The 26,809-nt window shown below is 50.7% G+C and overlaps 3 protein-coding genes across 4 annotated transcripts; 2 read left to right on the forward strand and 1 right to left on the reverse strand.

Moving 5' to 3' along the window:
• Positions 1-2,172: 2,172 nt before the first annotated feature.
• On the reverse strand, positions 2,173-4,350 carry DCLRE1B (DNA cross-link repair 1B). Its single transcript, XM_080358327.1, has 4 exons — positions 4,147-4,350; positions 3,914-4,067; positions 3,669-3,848; positions 2,173-3,104 (listed from the first exon to the last, which is right to left on the reverse strand). The coding sequence occupies exons 1-4, from the start codon at positions 4,333-4,335 to the stop codon at positions 2,239-2,241; spliced, it is 1,389 nt and encodes a 462-aa protein (XP_080214453.1). The 5' UTR covers positions 4,336-4,350; the 3' UTR covers positions 2,173-2,238.
• AP4B1 (adaptor related protein complex 4 subunit beta 1) lies at positions 2,991-12,804 on the forward strand. 2 transcript variants are annotated; one of them, XM_080358326.1, is made up of 10 exons: positions 2,991-3,046; positions 4,724-4,948; positions 5,911-6,041; positions 6,809-6,956; positions 7,628-8,124; positions 8,815-8,898; positions 9,806-9,909; positions 10,108-10,315; positions 10,605-10,886; positions 11,116-12,804. In XM_080358326.1, the coding sequence occupies exons 2-10, from the start codon at positions 4,728-4,730 to the stop codon at positions 11,541-11,543; spliced, it is 2,103 nt and encodes a 700-aa protein (XP_080214452.1). In that variant the 5' UTR covers positions 2,991-3,046; positions 4,724-4,727; the 3' UTR covers positions 11,544-12,804. The 2 variants fall into 2 exon arrangements, with proteins under 2 accessions (XP_080214452.1, XP_080214451.1); XM_080358325.1 differs by lacking the exon at positions 2,991-3,046 and adding an exon at positions 4,495-4,655.
• An 846-nt stretch (positions 12,805-13,650) lies between these two features.
• PTPN22 (protein tyrosine phosphatase non-receptor type 22) lies at positions 13,651-26,435 on the forward strand (the record flags this gene model as incomplete). The annotated part of the gene is made up of 21 exons (XM_080358359.1): positions 13,651-13,737; positions 15,517-15,625; positions 16,179-16,255; positions 17,282-17,377; positions 17,703-17,741; positions 18,028-18,099; positions 18,185-18,244; positions 18,688-18,830; positions 18,994-19,060; positions 19,273-19,350; positions 19,866-19,958; positions 21,309-21,385; positions 21,785-22,530; positions 23,374-23,457; positions 23,588-23,718; positions 24,262-24,289; positions 24,670-24,750; positions 25,008-25,111; positions 25,557-25,587; positions 26,021-26,098; positions 26,237-26,435. The coding sequence occupies 21 exons, from the start codon at positions 13,651-13,653 to the stop codon at positions 26,299-26,301; spliced, it is 2,346 nt and encodes a 781-aa protein (XP_080214485.1). The 3' UTR covers positions 26,302-26,435.
• Positions 26,436-26,809: the final 374 nt, after the last annotated feature.

The following is a 26,809-nucleotide window of genomic DNA, read 5'->3' on the forward strand; positions in this document are numbered from 1 at the left end:
GAAGTCTGAATGGGACAGTATTGCGCTTTTGTGTAAAATCCTACGAGTAACCTGTGCTTTGTGGTTTTCTACGTGGTTTTCAAGAAGCTGGAGCCAACTAAATGGTTTCGCAGTCTTGTGCTTGGACTTTGCCAGGCCAGTGTGTGGAAGCAGCTGAGGGGCAGCACCGTGAGCCAGCCCTGCCCTCCTCACACGGCAGCGCTTGATCCAGCTGCTTAAAACAGAGCTGAAGTCTTGCCAAGAGGAACTGTGCTCCTTCCCAGCTCCTCGGTAAGGCCTTGGGTGAGTTGTTTGATCCCACTGGGGCTCGGTTCCCAACTGCGGAACAGAGATAAGCAGCTCAGGCGTGCTCTGTGTGTGTAGATTTGGGAAGGCTTTGGTCTGAGCACCTTTTTTTTTTTCCTGCCAGGGTGACTGTAAATTTCCAAGCGTGTGGCCCTTAGATACCACCCAGTCAAGCTAATACTTGGCTACAGCTCCTCCTTGTCACCGTTGTGAGCAAAACACCGCTGTGGTAGCAGTGTTGACAGAGCCACGCACAGCAGCACGTTCAGACCCTGGTGTTTGACAATCCAGCTCTCAGCACTGCTAACACCCCCCTCAGCAATACTCTACTGCCAGTTTTCCCTATAAGGCCACATTTCGTTTTCCAGGATTTTAGGACAACGCACAAAAGTAGTATTTTAACACCAAAGAGAAGGAGGAAACAAGTGGCACTGAAATACCTCACACACCCGCTGTGCTGAGGCAAGGATCCTCAACATGCTCACTGTTGGTCGAGTCTCTCCTGCTTCTGTACCCTTTTAAACACTGAGAGATTTTAGGTTTCCTTGTCTCTGCATAATTTGGATACTTTATTTCCGAAGTGGCAGGAATTATGTTTTAAGCTGTAGTAACAAAAGCCAGAAGTTCTTGTGCAGTCTTGAGTAAGTGTTTGGAAACAGGGTGCAGATCCCCAGCTTCTGAAGTCTCTGCAATTTTCACTCTTGTGTGTGATCAGCGTTGCCTCTGTAAAGAATTAACATTTACAACTCTATTTTGCCCAGAGGTTCGCTAGGAGGTTCTCTGCTTCATTTACTTGAATAAATAAATGATTGATAAGAATGCTTGATAAGAATAAAGGAGGAAAGGCTGGATGCCACAAAACATCAGCAGTGAAACGCATCAGATCTCTGAGGTCATTTGCAACAGACCTAAATGGAGCAGTGACTCAAAGGCAGCATTCCTCCCAAGCAGGGGAGAGCAGGATGGGAATAGGGGATTTCAGGCAGCGCTTCACTCACCTGCCTGTCAAATGAGTCACTGAAACGTCAACAATATTCAAATAACAGCCTGCATCTCCAAGGCAGCCAGCAGCAGACAAAACACTACACAAGCACAGCGCAATTATTTCCCTGGCAGTCTCCCATGTTACAAAAGATGCGGGTGTCTCCACTCAGCACTGACCTGATGGGGCTTTTGCAGTTGAGTTTTGATAAGCAAATAATCCGTACAGAAACCTCCGAGGAACAGGAGCACACTGACCAGCTGTCCATGAGCTCTAGATACACTACAAGAGCAAACATCTCCTTTTCTGGTTTGACTGGGGGAATTCAGTCCATGGAGCCGACTCCTCTTGGAGGACACTACATTCAGAAGATACTCTGATATTGACCGAGATCATATGAAACACTTTCTGTTGAGGGTAACAAAAAGGAGGCTGGACAAAGGTGAAGAACAGGCTGGTTTGTAGCTTCAGAAAAGCACTTAGTGACCATTTCTGCTCTAGTGTTGCTGCCCTGACCCCACAGAGAGACAATCTGTGGTGTTGCTAATGCAGCTCTCAGATTTTGCCCTGCCTGTTCCTTTTTCACATTCCAACCCCATTAATTACCTCAGCTGCAGGCAGCTCCCGCCCTCTGCAGCTCACCTTGAATCTTTTGTCACAAAAGACAGGTAAGTCACTGCAAGGTGTGTACCAGGCACACGCACAGTGGGACCACAGTGCCCGAGTGTGGCGTGGACACCCAACAGATGTAAACAGAGATATAAAAATAAATAAAGAATAATTTAAAGAGTCTAATGCCTACAAACTAGTTCTAGTTTCCTTCTTATCCTCTAAAAAGAGGTAGAGAAAGCAGAGCCCTGTATCTAAGCTCCTCTCTCCTGATGGGAAACTAGAGTAGAGAGATGCAGCAGCAGAACCTCCAGAATCGCTGCTATCAACTGCATTAGCACTGGCAGGTGTATCACAATTTTTTAGGACGCTTCCCCCTTCCTAAAGAAATCTTCAACCAGCTCGTCAAATTTCTGTGAGGAGTTCTGCTTTAGGACATTTAAGGGAGTGAGTAAATACTGCTCTGCAAATCCAGTTGGAAAGTGCTCATCAGGAGCAGGCGCTTGGCTAACAGCACTTGCTGCTCCTGGCTGTTCTCCACTCAGCGCTTCCTGCCCTTTCTCCTTGTCCGTCTGACAATAAGTGTGACCTTCTTTTGAGCAGAAAGCTGACTCGCAGCAGTTCTGCTGATGAACCCTAACACTCGTGAACTCTTCAGAATTCTCAGTGGATTTCTCTGGGGACTCATAAACAACTCCTCGGGGCACAGAATGCTGGGCAGCTCTTCTCAAGAGATGTAGGGGTTCCAGTGTCTTCCTTTTGTTCTCCTGCTGCACAGACTCTTGCACAGGCTTTGGGATTTGGAAGTCAGGAAGCGCCTGGGGGGCAGAACTGAGGTATTTCTGAAAGTAAGTCTGGCACATGCCACCCTTCACTATTGGGATTACTGAGCAAGGTTTCAGCCACTTCACAAACTCGCACAGCTCCAGAAAGGACGAGTGATCAGAGTACGGAATGGTGTGGATTTTGGGGTGCGTGACCTTCACGGGCCTGCCGGTCGGGAGGATGGCAATGGTGGGGTGCAGCGTGTTCCAGCTGACGAGGGTATCCCAGCGGATCTCAGCAACATCCACAGCACGGATCCAGCCGGCTCCCTCCTCGCTGGTGAACACGTCGGGCAGCTCCAGCAGCCGCATCTGCTCCAGGCGCCAGGGACTCACCACCACCCAGGTACTGAACTCCATGGCCAGGTCCACCAGCAGCGTCTCCTTCCCCAGGCTGTAAACACCTGCAAGGAGAACAACGAGTCAGGGATGGGGCAGGGCCCCTCATCATCAGAACACCGAGGTACTTAGAGAGAGTGCAGGGGAGGTGACAAAGCTGGTCAAGGGCCTGGAGCACAAGTGTGATGAGGAGTGGTTGAGGAAACTGGGGCTGTTTAGCCTGGAGAACAGGAGCCAAGGGCAGAGCTTGTTGCTCTCTGCAACTGCCTGAAAGGAGGCTGGAGCATGGAGGGTGTTGGTCTCTTCTCCCAAGTAGCAAGTGAAAGGACAAGAGGAAATGGCCTCAGGTTGTACCAGGGGAGGTTGAGGTTGGACATTAGGAAAAAATTCTACCTGAAAATGGCATTAGAACAGGCTGCCCAGGGCAGTGGTGGAGTCACTATCCGTGGAAGGGTTTAAAAGGCATTTAGATGAGGTTCTTAGGGACATGGTTTAGTGCTAGAGTTAGGTTATGGTTGGACTCGATGATCCCGAGGGTCTCTTTCACCTGGAGTGGTCCTATGTTTCTAGGGGGCACATGGAGCCGAGAGGCCTCGCCAAGGGGAAGGCGAGCGCGGCGCGGCACTCACCGATGACGACGTGGTGCTGCGGGTGCGTGCGGATGAGGTGCGCGGCCTGGCGCGTGGCGAGCTGCCGCGAGGGCAGGGCCTGCTCCGGGTGGCAGTGCGTGTTGTCCAGGTAGAGCCGGTCGATGTGGCGGCCCTGCAGCGCCGGCTCGCCCTGCATGCTGCTGCTGTAGCGGAAATCCCCTGCAAGGACAGAGCCGTCAGGGCAGGGCGGGGGCCGCGGCGGGGGCGCGAGGGCTGGCCTGTACCTGTGTAGAGGATAGTGCCGAACGTGCCCTCAAACAGGAACATGACGGAGCCGGGGCAGTGGTTGGAGTCGAGCAGCGTCACTGTCACCGTCACCTCCTCGCCCAGCACGTGGCTCTGTCCCACCTCCAGCGGCCGGATCCAGCACATGGGCACCTGCGGGGGCCGGGCGGTGAGGGCCGGGTGGCGAGAACCGGGCGGCGAGGACCGGGCGGTGGGGACCGGGCACACGTACCTGTAGCCGGCGGTGCAGAAGGCGGGCGGTGAGCGGCGAGCAGTACAGCGGGCGGCACCAGGTGCTGGTCAGCCCCACCGTGTGGTCCGAGTGCATGTGCGACAGGAAGAACAGGCGGGCACTGCGCGCCTTCCGCACGCTCCAGAAGTCCACGGCGATGGGCGTCCCGGGGATCACCGTCCCGTTCATGGCGCCCGCGGGCCGGGGGCGGCAGCTCCCGCGCCCGCCGCTTCCCGCCGAATTTGGCGGGCGGTGCCGCGCAGGCGCAGAGACGGGGCGGGGGGCCGATGCGTCACGTTAGGGGCGTGGCTGCGTGCGCGGGGCGGGTCCGCGCAGGCGCGGTGGGGCGGGGGGTTGCGGGGCGGTAGCGGAGCGGTGCTCGGAGCGGGTCCGGCCATGCCGTACCTGGGCGGCGAGGACGCGGTGCGGGAGCTCCGCCGGGCCCTGGCCAACCCACATGTGCAGGCAGATCCGCTGCGGTACCGCGCCGCCGTGCTGCGCGTCATCCGGTACGGCAGGAACACTGGGAGCGGCGGCGGCGGCGGCCGGGCCGCGCTGAGCGCTGTGTGTCCCGCAGGTACATGGAGCAGGGCGCGGACGTGTCGGCGCTGTTCCCGGAGATGGTGAAGGCCAGCGCGGCGGCCGACGTGGTGCAGAAGAAGCTGGTGTCGCTGTACTTGCGGGCGCAGGCGCCGCGGCAGCCCCAGCTGGCGCTCCTGGCCGTCAACACCCTGCGCAAGGACTGCGCGCACCCCAGCCCCGCCGTGCGCGGGCTCGCCCTGCGCAGCATGTGCGGCCTCAGGTGCGGCGGGGGTCGGGGTGTCCGCCCGCTGACCCGCGGGATGGCGGAAACCATTTACCTTGCGAATCTAATAGGCACAGGCAGGGACTCTCAGCAAAGTGTATATTTTATGTTTAGAGCCATGAAGATGATGGAGTGGAGCATCTTCCTTATGAGGAAAGGCTGAGGGAGCTGGGGCTCTTTAGCTTGGAAAAGAGGAGATTGAGGGGTGACGTCATTCATGTTTACAGATATATAAAGAGTGAGTGAGCTCTTCTTGGTGACAACCAATGGTAGGACAAGGGGTAATGGGTTCAAACTGGAACACAGGAGGTTCCACTTAAACATGAGAAGAAACTTCTCCATGGTGAGGGTGGCAGAGCCTGGCCCAGGCTGCCCAGGGGGGTTGTGGAGTCTCCTTCTCTGCAGACATTCCAACCCGCCTGGACACCTTCCTGTGTAACCTCATCTGGGTGTTCCTGTCCATGGGGGGATTGCACTGGATGAGCTTTCCAGGTCCCTTCCAACCCCTGACACTCTGGGATTTTAATAACGATTTTGCAAGATCGGGTGTTCTCCCTAAAGGTAGGCATGCATCATAGGGCAAAAACCCACTGCTTATATCCCCCCAAATCCTGGCCGCAGTTTCCTTCCCCAGTTCCCCACTGGTTGGTACTTCAGGGTTTACAGACCACCCACTGCCTGCCTCAGTTTACATATTTCGTTTATCTAATTCTAACAATACCCTTCCCCTTATCAGCCTATTTAAAATATAGGTTTCTAGCTCTTTGGCTACCCTTCCCCCTAGTTTAACTTGTAAATACAGGTATCAGCATCCATTCCAGGATTAGTTTGAAAAGACTTTGTTATACATTAAGGTTTCATAGTCTGATGTCTCTTGGTCCTTTCCCCCAGCTGGGGTCAGGCTCCATGTCCTCAGTTTTGTAAAAACAACGTTCCTTCATTAACCATCCCTTCCGCAGGATGCCGGGCATCCAGGAGTACCTGCAGCAGCCGCTCCTCAACGGGCTGCGGGACAAGGCGTCGTACGTGCGGAGAGTGGCCGTGCTGGGCTGCGCCAAGATGGTGAAGCTGCAGGGGGACGGCGAAGTGGGTGAGGGGGCGTGGGGCCGGGCCCTACAGAGGAGTGGGGAGCTTGGGGGAGTTGGGGGCACGCGGCTGCTGAAAACGCGTGTTCCCGCCCGCGGTTTGGGCTGTGTTTGCTGCACTGCCTCTGGGTTGTCATGGCTGCAAGATGGAAAGAGGGAGGAAAGTGACAGGAATGACAAGATGTGCTGCGGAGGGTCAGTTGGACATGAGGAAAAGGTTCTTCACCCAGAGGGTGCTGGATGCTGGAACAGGCTCCCCAGGGAGGTGTCACGGCCCCAGCCTGACAGTGTTCAAGAGGCTGGACAACATCCTCAGACACACGGGGTGACCTGTGGGGTGTCCTGTGCAGGGACAGGAGTTGGGCTTGATGACCCTTATGGGTCCCTTCCAACTCAGGACATTCCTTGGTTCTATGGAAAGGAAGATGAGCTATAGGTGTGTATTGAATCATTAATGAAACACCAGGCACTGCAAGGTTCTGTGTCAGAGTGTCCGTTTCTGTCTCAAGGGAGTAATTTAGGGTTCTGCCACAGTTTTGTACCCACTTTTACGGGGCCTCCCGCAACACCCACCCATTTCCACAGCCCCTCTCACATCCGCAGACCTTCAGGGAAAGTTGTGCCAAGGGCAGGTGTTACTGTAGAGCTGGAGGTGGTGTTGGCAGCTTCTCCCGGTTCAAGTGATCTTTCGTTAGTGATAAATGCCTGTAGACAGTGATTAAATTCCAGTGTGTCGATAGAATTTGGTACAGAGACCTCGCCTTCTTTACAGATGGTGCATTGGTGAATGAGCTCTACAGTTTGCTTCGTGATCAGGATCCCATCGTAGTCGTCAATTGTCTGAGGGCTTTAGAGGAGATCTTGAAGAAGGAGGGAGGAGTTGTCATCAACAAGCCCATTGCTCATCATCTCCTCAACAGGTTTGTTATCATTGATATCAAGACGGTGCCAGAAGCTTCATTCTTGTTCTTGCGTTTTGGATGGTGGCAAAGCAGGTATTTCTGGGCTGCTCTCAGAACTCGAAGGGAAGAGTCAGGCACCCAAAGATGGAGGTGCCCATCCTGAGAGAAACCAGATTACTTTTATGCTAAGATGTGAAGAGAAATCTGAGGATCTCTGCGTTTCTAGGGAGTCTGTGCTTCAGCTGGTGGTTTGTTTTGGAATTGTAAGTTAATGTGATTATTTTATTTTTGGTGACAGTATACATTGTATATTTGTGGGACAGGTATGTTCTAGTGTACCTCTCCCAGTCGGTTTAAAGATGTATAAATTGTCCATTGCTTGAAGAAATAAACTTTTCTGCAGATGATTGTACATGATCTGGCAAAAGAGCGGTATTGCTCTGCCCAGGGTTCCTGTCAGTGTTGCTGTCTGGCTTAGAGCACCAGCAAAAGCTGCCGTGGCCGATACTGAGTTAAGCCGATGTGCGTAAACCGATCAGTTCTCTTGAGATAAAACTGTGGTGTCTACATCTGAAGCACGGCATGTGGTTTGGAACAGGTGGTAAGAAACCCTGGGGCTAAGGGCTCTGCTCAGTGCGGATCTTCGTGCACTTCTTGGCTCCTGCAAACTGTGTTTATTCTCTTGGCAGGATGCCTGATATGGATCAGTGGGGCCAAAGCGAGGTGCTGACCTTCCTGCTGCGTTACAGACCCCGCAGCGAGGAGGAGCTCTTCGACATCCTCAATTTACTGGATGACTATCTCAAAAGCAGCAGCACCAGCGTCGTGATGGCAGCCACCAAGCTTTTCCTGGTGCTGGCCAGGGACTACCCAGATGTGCAGACAGATGTTTTGGTGAGGGTGAAGGGGCCGCTGCTGGCTGCCTGCACTTCTGAGAGCAGAGAGCTCTGCTTCACTGCCCTGTGCCACGTGCGACAGATCCTCCGTAGCCTCCCCGGCCATTTTAGCAGCCACTACAAAAAGTTCTTCTGTTCGTATTCCGAGCCCCACTACATCAAATGCCAGAAGATGGAGGTGTTGTGTGAGCTCGTGAATGATGAAAACGTTCAGCAAGTGCTGGAGGAGCTGAAGGGCTATTGCACGGACGTGTCGGAGGAGCTTGCCCAAAGGGCGATCTTCTCCATAGGTAAGAGTGGGAGCAGCTGCAGCCCCAGACCTTTAATAGGGTCTTTTCTCTACTGAAGGACAAACACCAATTCACTGATCTGTGTGAGTGCATTTCTAAACCACGGTTGTGCCGATTCTTTCGGAAATCCTCGTATTGAACTGTTTCATGTTTGTGCGTAATGTCACTGCACCTCGTTCAAATGACTCTGCTCTAATGAGATGCTCTAAAGAAATTTGTGTCATTTCATCTTACTAATGAGCCTTTGCAGCATTAAATGAAACTGTGTAGTGGGTGGAGGAGCTGCTCCAATAGCTGCTTGTTCTCTGAGTTCTGAGCTGCTCCAATAGCTGCTTGTTCTCTGAGTTCTGGTGGGGACAGAGTTAAGGTGATTTGGGGCACTTTAGTTTAGTAAGCTTTAAAATAAAGAGTTTCTGTAGTATGCCTAAGGAGAAAGCCAGGCATGCCGAAAGGCCTTTCTTATGTGTTACATTCAAGAAAAATTCAGCCTTTTGAGGCTTGGCTTCAGAGAAAGGACCATATCCATTCTGTGGGGAACAAGCTCATTTGGCTACACTTTCAGAAATCGTAGTCAAAAAGGAGAAGACAAAGACCTTTTCTTGGAAGCAAGTTTGAGATTAATAGTTGGGTTTGTGGTTCCTGTTTCACCTGATAAAAGGTTGACTTGTACGTGGTTTGGTGTCTCTGCAGGCAACATTGCCAGGACTTACACTGACCAGTGTGTGGGGATCCTGACAGAGCTCCTGGGGCTGCAGCAGGAACATATCACTTCAGGTAACTTGCCACACGTTGTTTGCTTGGCTTACGCTTTCACAAAGTGGCTTTGCTGGGGCTTCTGATCCCAAACTCCAGGCTCTGAAAGGCACTTGGCATTTAATTTAATTGGCACCTTCCTGGTGGAGTGGGGGCAGGAGCGTGACTGGACATTGGAGTTTTTCCTTCCTTAAGCTGCTCTTTGTGGTGAAGGGCGAGACGGTCATAGCTGCGTTCATGGTTTGATGTGGAAGCTCCTGTTTGGCTGCCGCCTGCTGACTTAGAGAGGGAGGGACTCTGCAGAGGCATGTTAGTGACCAAGATGATTGACAGATCTTTTAGATCTTTCTGTTCCTCATATAATAGTCTGATCAGTTGTACCCAGGCTTCTCTTTTCCTTCTGCTGCCCTCAGGCCTAACTTCACGCCATTGCTGTTTCTGCCTTCTCTTTTAAATGGTCTTGCTTTCAGATTTGAAAATCGCATGCTTGCACTCAGCAGTTCAGTTAGGTCTTTAAAGCTGCTGGTGTTTCTGTAAGTGGGCAGCAGAGCCTGTAAAACTTCATGAGACTTGTTTTGAATGGGTGTTAGTTTTAATTTGTCATTCTAACCTTGTGTGTCTGAAGCATCGTGAGTCAGTGTCTTTTTAAAGGCTGGGGAATGTCCAGAAGAAAGGTCACTCTCCAGCAGCCAGAGGAACAATCTGAAGTTTCAGTGCTTTATTTTAGACTTAATGCAGCTTTGCCCTGACAAACACAGTGTTATGAGACTTTGAGGAAGGGTATCTCGAATCATGGTCACACGTGAGGCACTTACATCCCCAGCCAAGACTTGTGGAGTCTCTTGAGTGGAGTTTTTTGGTTTTGTTATTTATTTTCCTAATGGTTTTATAACTCTTAGCGAATGCTGAGCTGTTTGTTTCGTTGCAGCCGTGATCCAGGCATTTCGGGACCTGGTTTGGCTGTGTCCCCAGTGCACGGATGCCATTTGTCGGGCGCTGCCGGGCTGTGAGGACTCCATCCAGGACAACGAGGTGAGACAGCTCTGCCTGGGGCTGGCAGCTCTTGAGGATGGGTGAACAATGACTCTTTGGCTTTGCTTTGGTTCATGATGGGCAGGCGAGAACCAGAAATCTTCACAAGACTGGTTCCCTCGTATCTATTTCACATCAGCATTACTTTTTCTGGTAAACAACCAATTTGCTATTTTCTTTTTCCTGTGGTTCCGTCAGGGCAAGCAAGCGCTGATCTGGCTCCTGGGCACGCATGGTGAGAAAGTACCGAACGCCCCATATGTTTTAGAGGACTTTGTGGAGAACGTGAAATCGGAGACGTTCCCAGGAGTGAAGATGGAGCTTCTGACGGCGTTGGTGCGGCTTTTCCTGTCTCGTCCCGCGGAGTGCCAGGACATGCTGGGGAGACTGCTCCACTACTGCATCGGTAGGTTCCTTTTGTTCACTAAAGGGATAGCCCACGCTTTTTGGGACCTGGTTTGGCTGCGTCCTCAGCGTTTGGGTGCCATGTGTCAGCGTCCTGGCTGCCAGGACACCATCCAGGGTGGCCAGGTGAGGTGCCTTCATGCCTTGGGCTGCTGCTTGGCCCCAGCTGTTTGGTTGGCGAGTGTAACAGGCTGACGCTGTATCCCTGGGAATCTGCTTTGAGTAATTTAGTACTTTGGGGAAATCTGGATGATAGCATTCTCCATAAACTATGTCCCTGTAACTTCCAGAGGAGGAGATGGATATGGCAGTACGAGACCGGGGATTGTTCTACTATCGCCTTTTGCAGTCCGGTGTGGAAGAAGTGAAGCGGGTCCTGTGTAGCCCCAAGTCTGACCCCTCTCTGGGGCTCCTGGAACACCAGACCGAGCGACCCGTGAATACGTGGGCTTCAGAGTTTAATACTCTGGCAGCAGTTTATGGCAGAGAACGCTGGGCACTCATCACTGCTCACCAGCCAGCAGAACCCTCGTACGCTTCTCCTTGTACGGCCTCCAGGAACAGAGACACAGGTAACCCACCTCACTTTCATCTGGGATCCGTTCTCTCCTTGTCAGTAGATATTGTCATGTGGATTTCTCTGGAAGAAGATCACAGTGCTTTGAGAATGCTGTCTTTGTGTTCTATTGATCACTGCTGTGATTCCAGCCCTCTTCAGCTGGTGGTCCATAAAACGTTCTTTGTGAAACCAGGAGCTGCACCTTACGTGCTGCCTCTCACACGTTTGTGCTTTCATTTCAGAGTCGCTTATTTCCGAAGGGAACAAAGAAGTCCTCAAGGTTCACCCCGATTCAAGCAGCCTCACCTTAATTCCTGATGTTTACCTGCCTGCAGAACAGTTTGAGAAGACCTGGCTCAGCCTGGACGTGAGCTGCCGCCTCTCCCTGCCCTGGCACGGGACTGTTCACCCGGATGCCGTACAGACGGCTCTGCACGTTGTCCACATCCAGACTATCGCCATGAGCAAAGCTGGCGCCCAGCCCTGGAAAGCTTATCTCAGTGCTCAGGATGACACAGGTTGCCTCTTCCTAACAGAGCTGGTGCTCGAGGCGGCGGATTCGGAGATGCAGGTTTTGGTGAAGCAGAGCGAGGCGAAGCCGGAGGTGCTGCAGACCTTTATTTCAGTGCTAAGGACTGTCATGGGGACAATTGCTGGACTGGAGTCCTGATAGTTCCCTGCTCCCAATAGGATGCTTGCTCAAGGCACAGGAAAAGTTTCTTTTCCTGGCTTCACTTGCCATACTTGATGCTGGTTTTGTGCTTTTAAGCTGTGGGAGCATTAGGAAAGTCCAAGATAATGCAGTCGTGAGGCCGCTGCTTCGGGTGTGAGTCGCAGAAGTGGTGGCACCTGTGGTGATTGTCACGGGACACTGATGTTACCAGAAATATGCAGAATTCAGGGTTGTGTTTCGGAGAGGGTTTTTTCATGAGAATTGTAAATAATGCAAAAAACAGTTCAGAGACCCCAGGACGCTGCTGCTTGTCTCACGTTCAGAGGAGCAGTGCAGTGAAGAGAGAGGTATTTAGCTCTTGGCTCCCTTTACATGTCTGACATGGATTTTTTGGTGAAGGGAGCTCTGCAGTGTCAGAGATGGGCGGACAGGGTACATGATGCTCACTAGAAACACTAGGTTTCTTTTTTAAGGGAAAGAAGTCTATTTTCGAGGTGAAATGTGTTATTAGAAGCATGATTTGCCCTCTCTGAAGTTCCCCCCTCAGGCTGCTGTACGAAAACAAGGAGCATGCAGGGTGGGAACAGCGTGTTAGCGTGAGTTCTGTATCTGCGTCACCGGCCGTGTCCCTGAGCTGTGAGTCCCTGGTACCCACACCAACAATGGAAGAATTGCTGTTTAGATAATTCATCTGTACAGAATATCACATTTTTGCTGACACTGATTTTTCCCATTTGTTACTTTGTGACTCAAGGGGGTGTTCCAAGGTTCGTTTGCTGCGTGGTACTCATTTCTGCGCAGTACTGTCATCCCGTCCCCACCGTACGGCACACGAGCAGTGCTGCGGCACTAAATATTTATGGTTTTTGACATTATACCCTGGTCAGCCTCGGGATATTCTTTGAAGAGCATGTGGACAGTGTTCCTTGTGCTCCATTGAGAGTTATGGAGGGTCAACTTTATCCAGTGTCATGAGAAGTGTCCTTGTCACAGCCGTGTTTTCCACAGTGGCAAAACCCTGAAGACAGCTCCTGGCTTTGGGTATGTTACTATAACAGGGCTTTATGGCACTCCTAAGGAGTAGCTTTGTTATCCCTAGTCTATAAGATTTCTTGTAATCTTTTATTTCTTTTAATGACTGTATTGCACCTTTACATTACCATATGCCTTCTGTGCACTTCACCCAAACACTGCTGTCGCTGCTAAACAACAGGTTTCGATTTTATTTCTGGTTTTCCTAATAAAAATGTGAATAATTCCTGGCAGTTTTCTGGAGCATTTTGTTCAGCTCTCAAGTCAAAATAATGAATTACGGGCCATACAAAAAGCGTCGCTCTGCTCACACAGCTTTACGGACCCCACTTGGTGCCTTTTACCAGGGGAAGGGATGAAATCAAAATATTTTACGGTTCGTGTGGAAAACAGGCAAAGATTTCAGTGTGAAGGGGAGGTGTGGGGTTTGTGTGCTGCACATTGAGTCTGAACCTTTCCCTGACTGCCCTGGGTGGGGATGCTCAGCCCCGGCTAGGGGTGCTCAGCCCCGGGTGGGGATGCTCAGCCCCGTCCCCCTGCTCTCCCCTCAGGACTGTGCTGCTGAGGACGGTACTTAAAGAAGTCAAGATGTTGGGGTGCATGGCTGTGGTCTCCAATATCTGAGCATCTCCATGTCTCCATGGCACAACGCTTGGAGAATACCCAGGCACCCAGCGGCCGAGGGACCGGGTGATGCTGCTCCTGCCACGATCATAGAATTATAGAACGGTTTGGGTTGGAAGGGACCATCAAACCTCATCTAGTCCAACCTCCCTGCCATGTGCAGGGACATCTCCTGCCCCACTCGGTGCCACCAACCCTTGCTGCGGGCACACGAGTGCCCGTGGTTCGAGAAGGGGGCGCTCGGGCCCCAGGTTGCGTGTTTTGTTTTGTTGTTTGACCGCGGTATCTGTTACGCACTAATTTCCTTTAAGGCTGGCGATGAAGTCAGTAAACCACAGGCTGCAGCGAACGCTCCGCGGGCTGATGCTCTGATGCTTTCCATCGCCGCGCACGCTTGACATGTCCCTGCTCGGGCTCGGCAGGGCGGTCACACTCGGTCTCCGGCATCATGGACCAACGGGACATCCTGCTGCAAAACCTGGAAAGGGCCCAAGGCAAGAAGCTCAACAGAGAAGAGTTTGTCGATGAGTTTTTGGTAAGTTCGCTTAAGGCACGGCTCTGCATTTCAGTTGATTCTAAAGGGAACTGCTCAGTCCCTTCTCAAACGGGGACATGATTTGCATGTGACAGTAAGATTTTCTATGAATTTTACAGCAGACAGGGCACGGGAGTTAACTGGGGCAAAAGGAATGTAAAGACAGAAGAATAATTTTGTAGCTTGCATTCAAAGTAAAGCTTTTGGATTTTTAAATAATTACAGGAGTGTTTCCTGTTTTCTGCTTCGCAAACGCGCTCCTCGAGACGCAGTTTCACTTTGCATGGTAACACGATACAACTAGGGGTACAGCGATACAACTGGGGGTACAGTGAGGAATGTGGAGCCGCTGCCCCTTCTCCCCACTGCAATCTGCGGTATCATTGATACACATGTTCCTGGTGGGGACCTCTGGTTGCTTTTTTGCCTTTCAATAGAGCCCCCCCACCCTGCCCCTGTCCCACCCGCAGGGCAGGAGCTCTGCTCCCAGGAACAAGCGCCAGGAGCAGAGGAAACGGCCTCAAGTTGCGCCAGGGGAGGTTGAGGTTGGATTTAGGAACAATTTCTTCCCCAAAGGGCTGTGGCGCATTGGAACAGGCTGCCCAGGGCAGTGCTGGAGTCACCATCTCTGGAGGGCTGGACAGACAGACATGAGGTTCTCAGGACATGGGGTAGTGCCAGGGGTGGGGGAACAGTTGAATTCTATGATCTTGAGGGTCTCTTCCAACCAGAATGATTCTATGATCTTATTATTTATCTGGGTGGCAGGGGCGAGTCCTAGATGTCACTCCAGTGTCTCCCAGTGAAAGCCGATGGCTGGAGGCAGCTGCTGATCCATCAGCTCAAGGCAGGTTGCTCTGGCAGCCTGTATGAGCTGCTCTGAGAAGCAAAGGCATTGCCTGGCTTTGGCAGACATGGGGAAGGGTAAAACTGGTACTTCTGTAAGACCTGAGATGTCTCAGACACCAGAATAACCACTGGTGCCAAGTTACCCCTGTGGGCAGGGGCTGCGTTGGGCAGGGGAAGGTCCAGGGGGTTTCTCAGGAGATCCAGCCCGGCTTTGTTGTACCGGTGAAGACACTTCAAACACTTGGGAAAAGCTTAGTGCTTAATTTCCCGGTGTCTGGGTCAGAGGGAAGTGATTAATCTGAGTCTGCAGTGACAGTCTGTTGTTCCATGGAACAAAATGCTGTCACAGGCTGCTGAATTCCCCCCTCGCCATGCAAGGCAGAGGCTGCCGAGCCCTGGCACACATGCTAGAGCCCACAGCCAAATGTACAGTGAATTTTCTGCCCAAAATGGCAGTAGAAGTGGCCAAGGCCGCTTCCTCTCGTACTGGCGAGAGAGCTTCCCGGGACACGTGTGTCTTTTGCAATTTGTGAAAGGTGGTTTCGCATTGTTATCTCCTCTTTTCTGAGTGCCATTTATACTGAGAATGATTCCCTTGTGTCTCACTCATTTGTGAGGGCGACGCTTTCTGTGCTGTATAGATGCATCACTTCACTTCAGAAGCCCACGTGCCCCAGTCTGCTGTGGGCTCTGCCTCGGCACGCACTTTCCACACACTTTCCATTCCTCAGAAGCCCGTGCTGGGGCTCTCAGGTGGCTTCTGTCTCTGTTCTTGCTCTGAATACCTTGAGAAAAGCCACTCAGGAAAGAATTAATGGTGCACATCTTGCTCTGCGGTAGCGAGCCTGACCTCTAGACATCCTCACACTTCTGTAGTAGAGTGTTGTATGTAGCACATCTGCTGTAATTTGTTCCATTCCTTTATCACAGAAGCTGAAAAGGCAGTCAACAATGTACAGGTCGGATAAAATCTACCCCACAGCAGCATCTGAGCAACCAGAGAACATCAAGAAGAACAGATACAAGGACATCTTACCCTGTAGGTTGGAAATGGCAAATGTTCCTATTCAGCCTTTAGGGGTTTTGTCTTTTTTTTCCCTTGCTTGAGCCTCTTTTCCTCCCGTATCTTCCTGTGCAGCTGCTTGCACGTGAGCGCATCACTGCCTCTCAGTTTGCCTTGAATTCTGCTGCTCAGATTTAAGGCTTTATTTCTGTTGCAGTGCATCCTCTGGAAGACTTTGGCATATATTTTCTACCGACAGAAGAACTTCTGTTGAGTAGGAAACACATCCTTTAATGCTCGTCCCTGCAAGCTTTCTGGGTAGCATCACAACCACTTGTTTCCCAAGGCCCTATAGAGAATGGCTTTGGACAAAGATGTGTCCATGATGTACAAAGCAGAATACAGACAATTCGAGCTTGTCTGCTGCTCCGTGCAGGGCTGTCGGGAGGTGCAGGAGCAGCGTTTGCTGCTCTGGGATGAGCTCTCTGCTGTGCATGTTCCTCCAAAGCACCTTGTGTGCAGCCCGAGGAGCGCAGCGACCACGAGACACGACCAGTAACTGCTGCTTCTTCTGCTTTTGCGCCTGCAGTTGACCACAGCAGAGTGGAGTTGTCCCTGGTCACATCAGATGCAGATTCTCATTACATCAACGCCAACTTCATCAAGGTATCGCTCCTTCCACGGTGTTTGGCCATGCAGTGGCGTTTATAGCAGCTGTTAGTGCTGTCTGGTTGAGCTGTGCCTGGGGGAGCAGGTCCTGGGATGGGTGAAAGGACCATACAGTATTTTCTGGGCTGTGCTCAGGGGTGATGGATGTAAAGGTGATACAAGCAGTGAGCCCTTTGCAAGCAGCCCTGCAGCGCAGAGGTGCCAGGGACACGTGCTCGCGTTGGACCCGCGGTGGAACAGTTTGTGGCTCACAGCCCTGACTTCCTCATCGCTGTTGCTGCCCTTGGTGGGTGACAGTGGTGTAAAACTGCTTGTGGCCAGTTAGTGCCTTGTCTGAAACTGGGGCTCGTCAGGAAGCCTCGTGCTGCAGCACCGCAGAGACTCGCTGCAGTGGCGAGCAATAGCACAGAGAATCAGAGAATGCCCTGAGTTGGAAGGGACCCACCACTATCATCGAGTCCAACTCCTGTCCCTGCACAGGACACCCCCCAAATTCACACCGTCTGTCTGAGGATGTTGTTCAATTGCTTCTTGAATACGACGCAGGCTGGTTCTCCATCAGGAGCTCCTGGTGCTTTGGGAGTCTCTTGTATTCACGACCCTTCTCAGACAGACAGACAGACAGTTTCCTTTGTTCTTCACCACAGTGACCAGGGCTGTGTGTAACCCACCTGTAGAAGAACAGACCGTCACAAGGGGCCCACAGTTCATTCTCTGGCCAACTCTGATGTGTCAGTCTGCAGCAGCAGCTGTTGCAATGTCACCTCCGAGCTCCCAAATGCGCTGCAGAACTGGTGGTTTCTGGGGGCAGAACTCGCCTCAAGCCCAACTCCCTGGCTGGAGTCTTTTGGCTTCTGGTTGCTTAATTTAACGTAGATGCCGAAAATTTAACTATATAAAAGCCCTTCTAAATCCTTAACAGGCCCATTGTATAGAAGAAAGATTCAGAAAGAGGGATGACTTGTATTTCTGCTAGTGAACTATGCAAATATATCTCTGTGTCTGATTTGAATGCTGTTTTAGGGTGTCTACGGGCCAAGAGCATACATTGCAACACAGGGTCCTCTCCCCACTACAGTCATTGACTTTTGGAGGATGATTTGGGAGTATAAAGTCCAGGTAAGGTGCAGATTTATATGCCTGTATAGCCAGCCAGAAGTCCTTTTTGACTAAGCAGACGTGGGAGTGTCAGGGTTTTACTCCAGATGTTGTGTGTGCCCCACATCCACCTCCTGCGCCTTCCCCATGCTCGTGCTGAGACAGGACTCTGTTAGTCGCTGTCTCTGCGTTCGGGCTCCGAGTGGGAATGGTCCTTGTGCCCAGGCTGTGGGTCACATCCTGACTTTGCTTTGACCACAGAACCTCCTCACCTGCAAGCGATGAGCTCGATTTTGCTGCCTAGAAACTTGCGTTTAGCCTTTTCTAATGCACCACCTTTCTGCAGGTTGTGGTCATGGCTTGTATGGAGTTTGAAATGGGAAAGGTGAGTAATGCATCTGCCGGGACAGCGTCAGGGCAAGGTGGAGAGATGCAGGTTTTATTAAATCTCAGTTGATACGAACCGTTCCCCGATTCTCCGGCTGCAGATTCTTAAAGTGTTTCCAATAGCGTAGCTCTTTGGAGGGGAAAAACCAGCAATGGTGGCTCTGGGGAAGCGGAGGCTGGAGCTGGTTCTCCTCCCAGCACAAGTTTAGTCCAGCAGAATGAGACAGGAGCCAGCGTGGGTGTGCTGAGGTGAATAACCCAACGTGTCCTGCTTCTCGCAACAGAAGAAATGTGAGCGGTACTGGGCAGAGGCGGGCGGCCCTGCCCTGCAGTGCGGTCCCTTCTGCGTCGCCTGCGTGAGTACAGCCCCGTGTCACACCACGCGCGCTGGAAACTCGTGTCACCCGCAGAAAATGTGACTCTGAACTTCTCGTTCTGCAGGAAGCTGAAGAGAAGAGAAGCCAGTATGTGATTAGGACTTTAAAGGTGACCCTGAACAAGGTAAGTAGGAAAGGTCAAGGCAGGAGCTGCATCTTGGCTTTATCATATAAGTAAGATATTAAAATATGGCGCGCCTTATGCAGAAAATTTTACATGGCTCAGCCTGCTATTTTAGATTGGGCAGTAGTTGAAGGAATTAAGAAAGCAAAAAATTAATAATTCAAACCTCAGTTTCTGAAGCTGTTTTTTGGTTGTGGCAAATCAGACCCTGGGTGAAGCCAACAGGTAACACCAAGAATGTCATAAAATGGAATTGCTTCTTTTGTAGCAAGAACAGCTGCAAACTGCACCTCTAACCTTTGCCTGTGGATGCAGAGGGGGCGTGGAGGTGTCTGCAACACCCCAGCTTCCCCTTGCTGTGCTGATGTCCCCATGGGAGCTGCAGCAATGTCCCCTGGGTGGCACAGGACAGCCTGGGACCTGCCACTCCTCTTCTCTTGCAGGAAACCCGCACTGTCCACCAGTTCCACTATAAAAACTGGCCGGACCACGACGTCCCCTCGTCCATCGACCCCATCTTGGAGCTCATCGCTGAGATTCGCCGCTACCAGCCGGATGACAGCATCCCCATCTGCATCCACTGCAGGTGGGTGAGCCGGTGACCGGCGGGGATGGGATGATGTCCCCGTCCCCCCCGGTGCTTTCACCGCCCCAGGAGGGTCAGAGGAGGCTGGGGGTCTTTGTCAAATATCCCAGATGTGCCCATCCTCTGATGTGTGCTCACAACCCTGCCGTGCCTCTCGTTGCAGCGCTGGCTGCGGGAGAACAGGAGTCATCTGCGCTGTCGACTACACCCAGAAGCTGCTGAAGGATGGAGTGAGTGTCAGCACGGGCTGCGTCCTCCAGCGGCGCTTGCATCTGCATCTCTGTCTCCATCACCTCCTGTCTCCCCTTCTTCCCTTTCACCCTCCTCTGACTACATACATGTATTTTACATGGCAGCCACGAATTTTGGACACTGCTCTAAAGTTCATCACGACTTGGAAGCTCCTGTGTGTTAATTTTTCATCTTTTCTCTTTCTCGCAAGATTGTTCCGGTGAACTTCAGTATTTTCAGTTTGATCCAGGAAATGCGCACGCAGAGGCCATCCATAGTGCAGACCAAGGTACGTTCGGGGAATCTTACCAACTGGTGAACTCTTCCTATGGGGATCTCAGCTTTTCCCCAGGAGGGTTTGCAGCAAAGCAACGCGGAGCAGTTGTGCTGCTGGGAACCGGGGCCCACAGACACTCTGTAAAGTCCCTTTTCTCAACAGAAGAATGATTTTGCAGAAATTAGTTTGGTAGCTGACCATTTCCTCGTAGACAGCTGGAATAGCGTCGTGCTCGCAGTCCGATTGATCAAACACGCTGTGAAATGAGGGACTCTCCAGGAAATAAAGTGGGAACTCTTCTCAGCTGGGACGGGCTGAAGAGGAAGCTCAATGCAGAACAGTGTTGTTTGTGCATCAGAACAACCCCATAGGCTTCAGTTTGAACCTTTTGAAAGTTGTGGCTTCTATTACTTCTGGGAATTTACCCTGTGAACGGGCTGGAAAGCAGCAGCTTCTCTCAGGGTCTGATGTTTGGTTTGGGTGACAAGTGACCATTTAAACGTCTGTTTTATTTCTCTGGGATGCAGGAGCAGTATGAGCTGGTTTATGATGCGGTGATCGAGCTCTTCAAGAGGCAGATTAAAGCACTCGATGCCCAGGAGGATTCTGCTGCTTCACAGGTAAAAGTCCCCAGGATAATCGCGCTGCATCTTGCAGCTTCGGGTGCGCCGGCTCTAACCCAGATTCCTCTGCAGACCCGCAATGAACCGCTGTTTTCTGCCACCCTTTAAGCCCAAACCCTATTAATTAACCCCTAAGAATCCACCTGTTTCCCTGAACACGCAATGCTCATCACAGGATTCAGCTCCAAGCGATAGCTACATTTTCTTCAGTCTCAAACCCATTTTGTATATACTTTTATAATGATTTAATGTAACAAGGGAACAGAAAAGCACCGAGTTTCTACAGTAGCAGCTGATTTCCATGTGGATGTGCCAGTGAAACTTGATTTCATTCTATTCTTGCAAGCGGCAGAGTGACTCTCAGCCCCTGTTGAAGCTCAGGGCAGGAGGCTGTGTGGCTACCAGCGTTAGTGTGCAGCATGCTGGTGTTCTAGGGATGTAATTCACATTACAGCCTGTCTGTGGGGCAGAGTGGGCTAAAATACCTTGTGAAAAAACATGTCAAACACTTTCAAATCTGATGAAGCTTGGAGGAAAAACAATGTGGTCTCGGTACAAAGTCGCATATAAACAGGAACATCCAAAACATCCATGGCTGAGCTTCTTTTCCTTCTTGGTTTTCCATGACTGCTGCCATGACCCTCACCTTGCCTGTGTAGCTGTTTGCAATGTGGCTGAAGCACATGCGTTGCCATTCTTAGGCAAAGCCTGAAAGCTTACAGTCAGCTTATTTTGTCAGGAGCTTTTGTCTAAAGAATCGAGAACAGCACCCTGCGAAGGGACTCGCACCTCAGTTTTGCCATAGGATTTGCAGGATGTTCCAAACCAGAGAGAAAAGAGCTGGAAAGAGCCTCTTTCTATGCGTTGTGGACAGTGTGCAAGCAAAGGAGATGCAACATCAGGTTGACACAAAATGCAGAAAACAGTTTGAGCCCGGATGTGGTTTTGTAGCTCCTGGCCAAACCTTTCTCCCCCCTAAACCTCACTGCCCTTTGAAAACACTTTGCAGAGCATGGGGGATGGTCACGGGCTGGGGTGTCACGAAGGAAACCAGGCTGGACGCCCATCTGGTCTGCTCAGGCTGTTGTGCGGGTGTTTGGCACAACTGGATGGTTGTACAGCTGGCTCTGCTCTCATTTCAAAATGATGCAAACAGAAATTGCTCTTCAGGAGGTCCTGTCCTCAGTTTTCAGCTCCAACTTGGCGTTTTCAACTTGGTGTTTGTGATTTCCAAACTACAGTAATAATTAAAAGTAGTTAGCACAAATTCCAACACCTGAAATAGCATGTTCATGTTCTTCACATTCTTCCTCCTCACTGTTGTTCTCCAACCTTTTGTTTCACTAGGCACAAACAAGGCATCCTGTAGCCAAGCCGCTCCTGACTCCAGTGGAGGATATTTATTCTCTGAGGTCACTCACCTGGTAAGGCCATAGCACAAGTATTTAGTATTTTCAGTCCCCCACGTGATTTCAGGAAGATGCATTTTCTTCATTTTCTTAATGTGCACTTTGTGACCCAGTTCTGCTTGAACGTTGCAGCAGGATCTGGTCCCACCTTTCAACTGCACATGTAAATAACTTTGCTTTTTGGCATCGTTTACCCATGTCAAGGAGCCTCCTCTGCCCAATGTTTATCAGTGCCCTGGGGCACCAGGGTGCACAGTCCTTCCCTGTGCTTGTAGCCTGAGGCTGAACCAGGCTCTACATTCCCAGGGGACAGATGTGCTCTTAGGAGCGATGTCGTGGAACATTGTTGGTAGGCTAGCAGTGATTTCTGAGGGCTAGATGGCTTTAACTTCACATCATGGTGCTTTATTGCAGCTCAGAGCAAGAGGAGCAGGACGCGCATCAACATCTTTCTCCAGCGGTACGAAGCAAAGCACCACCGACATCGTTGTCTTCTGCGGGAGCACCGGACAGCCCTGGACGTGCCGTCCCCATCAGACAGGCCATCTCCTTCAGCGCCTTGAACTTCACCAGCTGCAGGAAGGCGGCTTCTGCCGAGAAATGGGGTGCTGGGGATGCTCTGCAGAAACATCACAGCTTGGAGTTCAACAGCATCTCTCCTGAGCAGCTGCGTCTGAGCCTGGGACCGAAGGGAGGTGGCAGGAGGGGCACTCGTGGCCGAGTGCCGCTGACACGGACCACATCGACCCCTTTTGTGCTGGCACAGCGGGCAGACGGCTGGCAGTGGGAAGGAGGGGACGCAAAGCCCGTTTTGAGTTCACAGTTGCCCAGCGCCTGCTACTCAAGCTTTCCGGTGGAGCAGCAGGATGGATTTTCCCCTGTTGAGCTGAGCAACTCGAGCTGGGACGTGGATGACCCCCCAGCCCACATGAACCACAGTCAATGTCCTTACCCACATTGCTGCTCAGCAGAGGACCCCTACTTCTCCTCGCTCTCCCTGGATGTCTCTCTGTCCATGGAGTTTGCTGAGCACCATGTGGAAGGACAGGATGCTCTCCTTCCTTCCCATGCTGTGGGTGCCCCCGCCATGGCCATCCCGCCGCCCAGGGCTGCATCCCACCACGATCTCCTGCAGAACGACGATGGGGTGTCACCCCCGGGTAAGTCCTGCAGCACTGGACACACTGGGCTCAGTAACACTGGGGGGAGCTGGGGGTGTTGGCATCCACTGGGAGCTGAGGGAGCAACTGTTTTCATCCTCGCACTCACTTCATCCCACCTCAAATTTTTCTCATAAAAATAAATGATGTTTTTAGAACAGCAAACTTTTGGGCTCCGCATTACACAGCTGCTCTGGACTATTCTGACACCTCGGTGCAGCTCTAATGGGAAGGCAGGGACTGGTGGTGACCAGTTCTTAAGAGGGAGCTCTAAGAAACATGTAGAAAGCTCCCAGAAATTATTTTCTCTGAGGTTCTACTTTCTCTGAGGTTCTAGTTTCTAGGTCAGAAACCCTTCCTTTCTGCAGAGTGTTGTGCAGAGGGACGCTGACATCCCATTGACAGAACCAGGACCTCAACATTAGGGTTCTGCCCAGACCTGTAGCCTGAAAACCATCACCTGCCATATGAAGAAGGCAAAATTATTCCTTGGTTTGATCAGTTCTGGCCTGGTCGGACATTTCTCGTCGTCTGCAGCTTTGACATTTGCTCAGCATTGTCCTGCTCAGGCCCTTCAGTGTCCAGTGTCACCAAAGCATGCTCGTTATCTAGATGCCAGCATCACAGAATGGCTGGGGTTGGAAGGGACCTATGGAGACCATCTAGTCCGACCGACCTGGGTTCACCCAGAGCGGATAGAGACTCTGGGAAACCATAGTTTAGAGGTGATTAACCATCACCTCATGTGCATGGCTGGATAAGAGCCGTCAGCTCTGAGTCTCTGCACAGGTTCTCCTGCCGGGTTGTGCCATGTGGGTAACATGTCCATGTCTCCCCAATTAGCCACCCCGCCACAGCCAGATGATGAGGATCCTCCGCCCCTGCCCGAGCGAACCCCCGAGTCCTTTATTGTGGCCAGTGAGCCTGGTGAGTGCATTTCACGAGGCAGGGGCTGAGAGGGGGTCTGGGGGCTCCTCCATGGCCGAGCAGCCGGCAGCACCTTCGCTCTGGCTGCCCAGGGTGAGCAACAACCTCTCTGCTGTTCCATTGTTTCCAGGACAATTCCCTCCAGCCACCTCTGATTTTCAGCTTCCAGACAGAAATGCAAACATCGGAATCTCTTTGGAGTGGAGTGGTGAGTCTCACTCGGTGGTGTTTGATGACTCAGTGAGACTGAGACCATGTAAGGTAAATAAGTGGCTTTTCATCTCTTCTCCAGCACTATCACTATGCCAATTTCTTTATCATGTTTCCTTCCGTTGAGAAAAACACTAGTTTTGGCATTGTGTACTTTCCATAAATGATTTAAGGGTTCAGAACTGGAAGATGTGGTCTCACTCAGGTTCCTCCATATCAATACCTTCTTTACTCCAAATATATTTTGGGGGGGGGTGGTCCTAAGTCCCATACAAGGTGGTATATTGTTCCTATTTTAGAGAGGGATAATGAAGACAGGGAGCTAGTGCTCACACCGCCCTGTGGAACAAGTGGGAGATGAGCAAAATTTAGGCCTCTCTTGATCCTCCTATAGTTGAATTATAGCTTTGTAAAGTGAAACAATAAGGCGTAAGTCTGTCTTCCATTACATGAGCACGGAGGTGTGTGTGGGAGGGTGTTTGCACATAACATCATTTCCTCGTCTTCTCTGGCTTGCTTGTGTGCAAGAGAACGACATTTTGTTGTGGGAATTTCAAATACCTTCCTTTATTTATTATATTTTTTCATTTCCAGAGTGTGAAGCTTCGGAGCCCACGAACAGGTATAAGTTTAATGCTGGGATAAACCACCTTTGGAAAGTCAGGTCTGCTTTGTACTGAAGCTGCGTTACCATATTTAATCAATACCTTTAGGATCTGTGCTCGGTCCAATGGAAATTCCGTATTGCTAAATAATTCTAAACAGAACTAGACAGTTCTGCAACCAACCAAACTGATAGTTTTATATCTCTTAACCAGCTCCTGCCTCACCCTCTACATGATGAACCCTCGGGCCAAGGGGTTTTGCACCTTTTGCTGCAAGTTGTGTGTTTCCTTTGAGATAATTGACACGTTAGAGTGTTGTGGACCTCTCAGTGAAGGGATATATATAGATATATGTATTTGAAGCTAGGTTAGCAACTCTTTCATCTCTCTTTCTCAGAGACAAGCCGGGATCGCTCTAACTCTCCTCCCCCGCTTCCTGAAAGAACCCCGGAGTCATTTGTTCTTGCTGATGCAGCGAGTAAGTGATGAGTTATTTTCTTGGCATGTAACTGAGATTGTTTTGCTTGCACCTAAGCCTGTAGATAGCGCAGGAGATCACAGCCCTCCTGTTCAAAGCATTACCAAGGGTAGTGCTCCAGGACTTAACTGCAGGAGAGTTCAGAAACTTCTAGAACTGCTGCATTAGAGGAAATTAAAAGCAACGGCAAAGCACTTAGAAAAAAAGCAGGAGGATTCTCGAATGAATGCTGCAAATGTTCTGATGTATGTTCCCAGGTCCGCAGCCTGCCGCAAGAAATTCTGCCACGCGTCCTTCGGGCTTGGAGAATGTTTCCGAAACGTTATCAGAAGAGCCTACAAAATGCTTTAGGAGAAGCAAGGTAAAAGCAATAAGACAACCCAAAAGCAAATGGAGGGGCTGAGAAGAGATGGCTCTATAATAGCTACAGCTACTGCGGCTTTCTCGCTGCTTACCTTGTGACAAAAGGAGCTTTGGAAAAAGGTGCTTGAGTGGAGTCTGAATTCCTGTCTAGGACAGACTCTGCTCATCACGCGCCTCTTCTTGCTGTGGCCCTAATTAATTATCCTCATGGGCAGTTGTATTCAGGATGTTATGGCTGAGCAGCAAAGTATTTGAGGAAAACAGCAGGAATAACACAAACTGGAGGCACAGCAGAAGTCTACAGCTCAGTCTCAGCTGCTAGGCACGATAATTCTTAGGAGACGCGATACATCTATATTTATCAGCAAATTCCCTTTATGATAATAGCTGATCTACTGCTTGCTACATTTTTTTCCAACAAACTCTTTTTTTTATTTCTACAGAGCTTGAAAATACTGAAAAATGTGAGAAAGAGTAAGTCTCTCATGCTAACGTGCATCGTCCTGATGGTTTTAGGCAAATATATAAAGAAATACACAGAATGAATTTTCAAGAACCTGAACTTGCCAGATGTGAAATGTCGCGCACATCACGGAGTAGGAAACACAGAGCTGCTCGCCAGCTGTGCGCCACCACATCTGGATGGCAACAGATGTTTTAGGAGCGTTACAGGGATGCTGCGGTGCCCTTGGGTACAGCTGATAATTACCCAATTATTTACATCATTCAAACCAGTGTGGTGGGACAAATACTCTAAAAATAGGGGGTAGGGGTGCTGTGGGGAACGTGGGTTCTGCCAAATCTGTTTGGGGCAGCAATAAGGAGTTTCTCATCGAGTTCCCTTTGATCTAAATCACTTATATTGAAAACAGACTAACCGCTTCAGTCTGATTTTTTTCACTTCTAGGTATCTGTGGTCCATCTTCTCTGACAAAACCATCAGAATCTGCCCTGTCCAACCACTCTAGGTCTTTCCTGAGCTTCGGTACGTTTTCCTCTTGGTGTTTTGCTGTGGGCAGCACTCGCTTTCTGAAATACCATGTTATTTTAAGGAATTAAATAATCATAATCTCTAACATACAGAATTAATTGCATTAAGACTATATGTATAATTTCTTCCCAGGCTTTGCAAGTCGATTTTCAAAACCGAAAGGACCAAGAAATCCACCGCCAGCATGGAATATTTAGACGTGTTCGCTAGATCCAGCATTACGGATTTGTGAGCCCTGATATGTCTTGAGTGCTCATCCCCATAAGGTTTCCATCAAAACAAATACATCAAAAGCTGTTGTGTGATATTTGCAGCTCAGGCACTACTTGCACACCCTTCATCAGCTGAAGTTTTAAAGTAAAGAAGAATATAGAAGCACCAGCAGCTAAGCACTTTGAGTTAATTTATAAGATGGAAAGGAAAAGCAGGAATAGATATTTTTGTTGTGTTTTGGAATGTATTCACTTCAAAAGGATGGATTGGAGCTTTCTGAACCAAAGTGTGAACTGGTGGCAGGACCCAGGGAAGACTATTGGACACCATATGGGACCAAACCGAACACGGTTTGGGTTGTGGGGACACAGCACAGACACCGCTGCTTTTGTCTCAGGTTCCACGAGGTTTTTGCGCGGGAATTTGCACCGAAATTGAGCGATCGCGCGTTTAACCGGGGAAGCGTTTTATGACGCGCGAGAAACGCCGTAA

Source organism: Nesoenas mayeri (genome assembly GCF_963082525.1).
Source record: "Nesoenas mayeri genome assembly, chromosome: 23".
NCBI classification, from domain to species: domain Eukaryota; kingdom Metazoa; phylum Chordata; class Aves; order Columbiformes; family Columbidae; genus Nesoenas; species Nesoenas mayeri.

Excerpts from the sequence above, each read along its gene's own strand:
- DCLRE1B (XM_080358327.1), bottom strand. The coding sequence starts at position 4,335 with ATGAACGGGACGGTGATCCCCGGGACGCCCATCGCCGTGGACTTCTGG. Across the intron at positions 3,849-3,913 it reads CGGCACTATCCTCTACACAG|GGGATTTCCGCTACAGCAGC; the intron begins GTACAGGCCAGC and ends CTGTCCTTGCAG. Across the intron at positions 3,105-3,668 it reads GCAGCACCACGTCGTCATCG|GTGTTTACAGCCTGGGGAAG; the intron begins GTGAGTGCCGCG and ends TTCTCCTTGCAG.
- AP4B1 (XM_080358325.1), top strand. The coding sequence starts at position 4,543 with ATGCCGTACCTGGGCGGCGAGGACGCGGTGCGGGAGCTCCGCCGGGCC. Across the intron at positions 4,949-5,910 it reads CGCAGCATGTGCGGCCTCAG|GATGCCGGGCATCCAGGAGT; the intron begins GTGCGGCGGGGG and ends TCCCTTCCGCAG. Across the intron at positions 10,887-11,115 it reads CTCCAGGAACAGAGACACAG|AGTCGCTTATTTCCGAAGGG; the intron begins GTAACCCACCTC and ends CTTTCATTTCAG.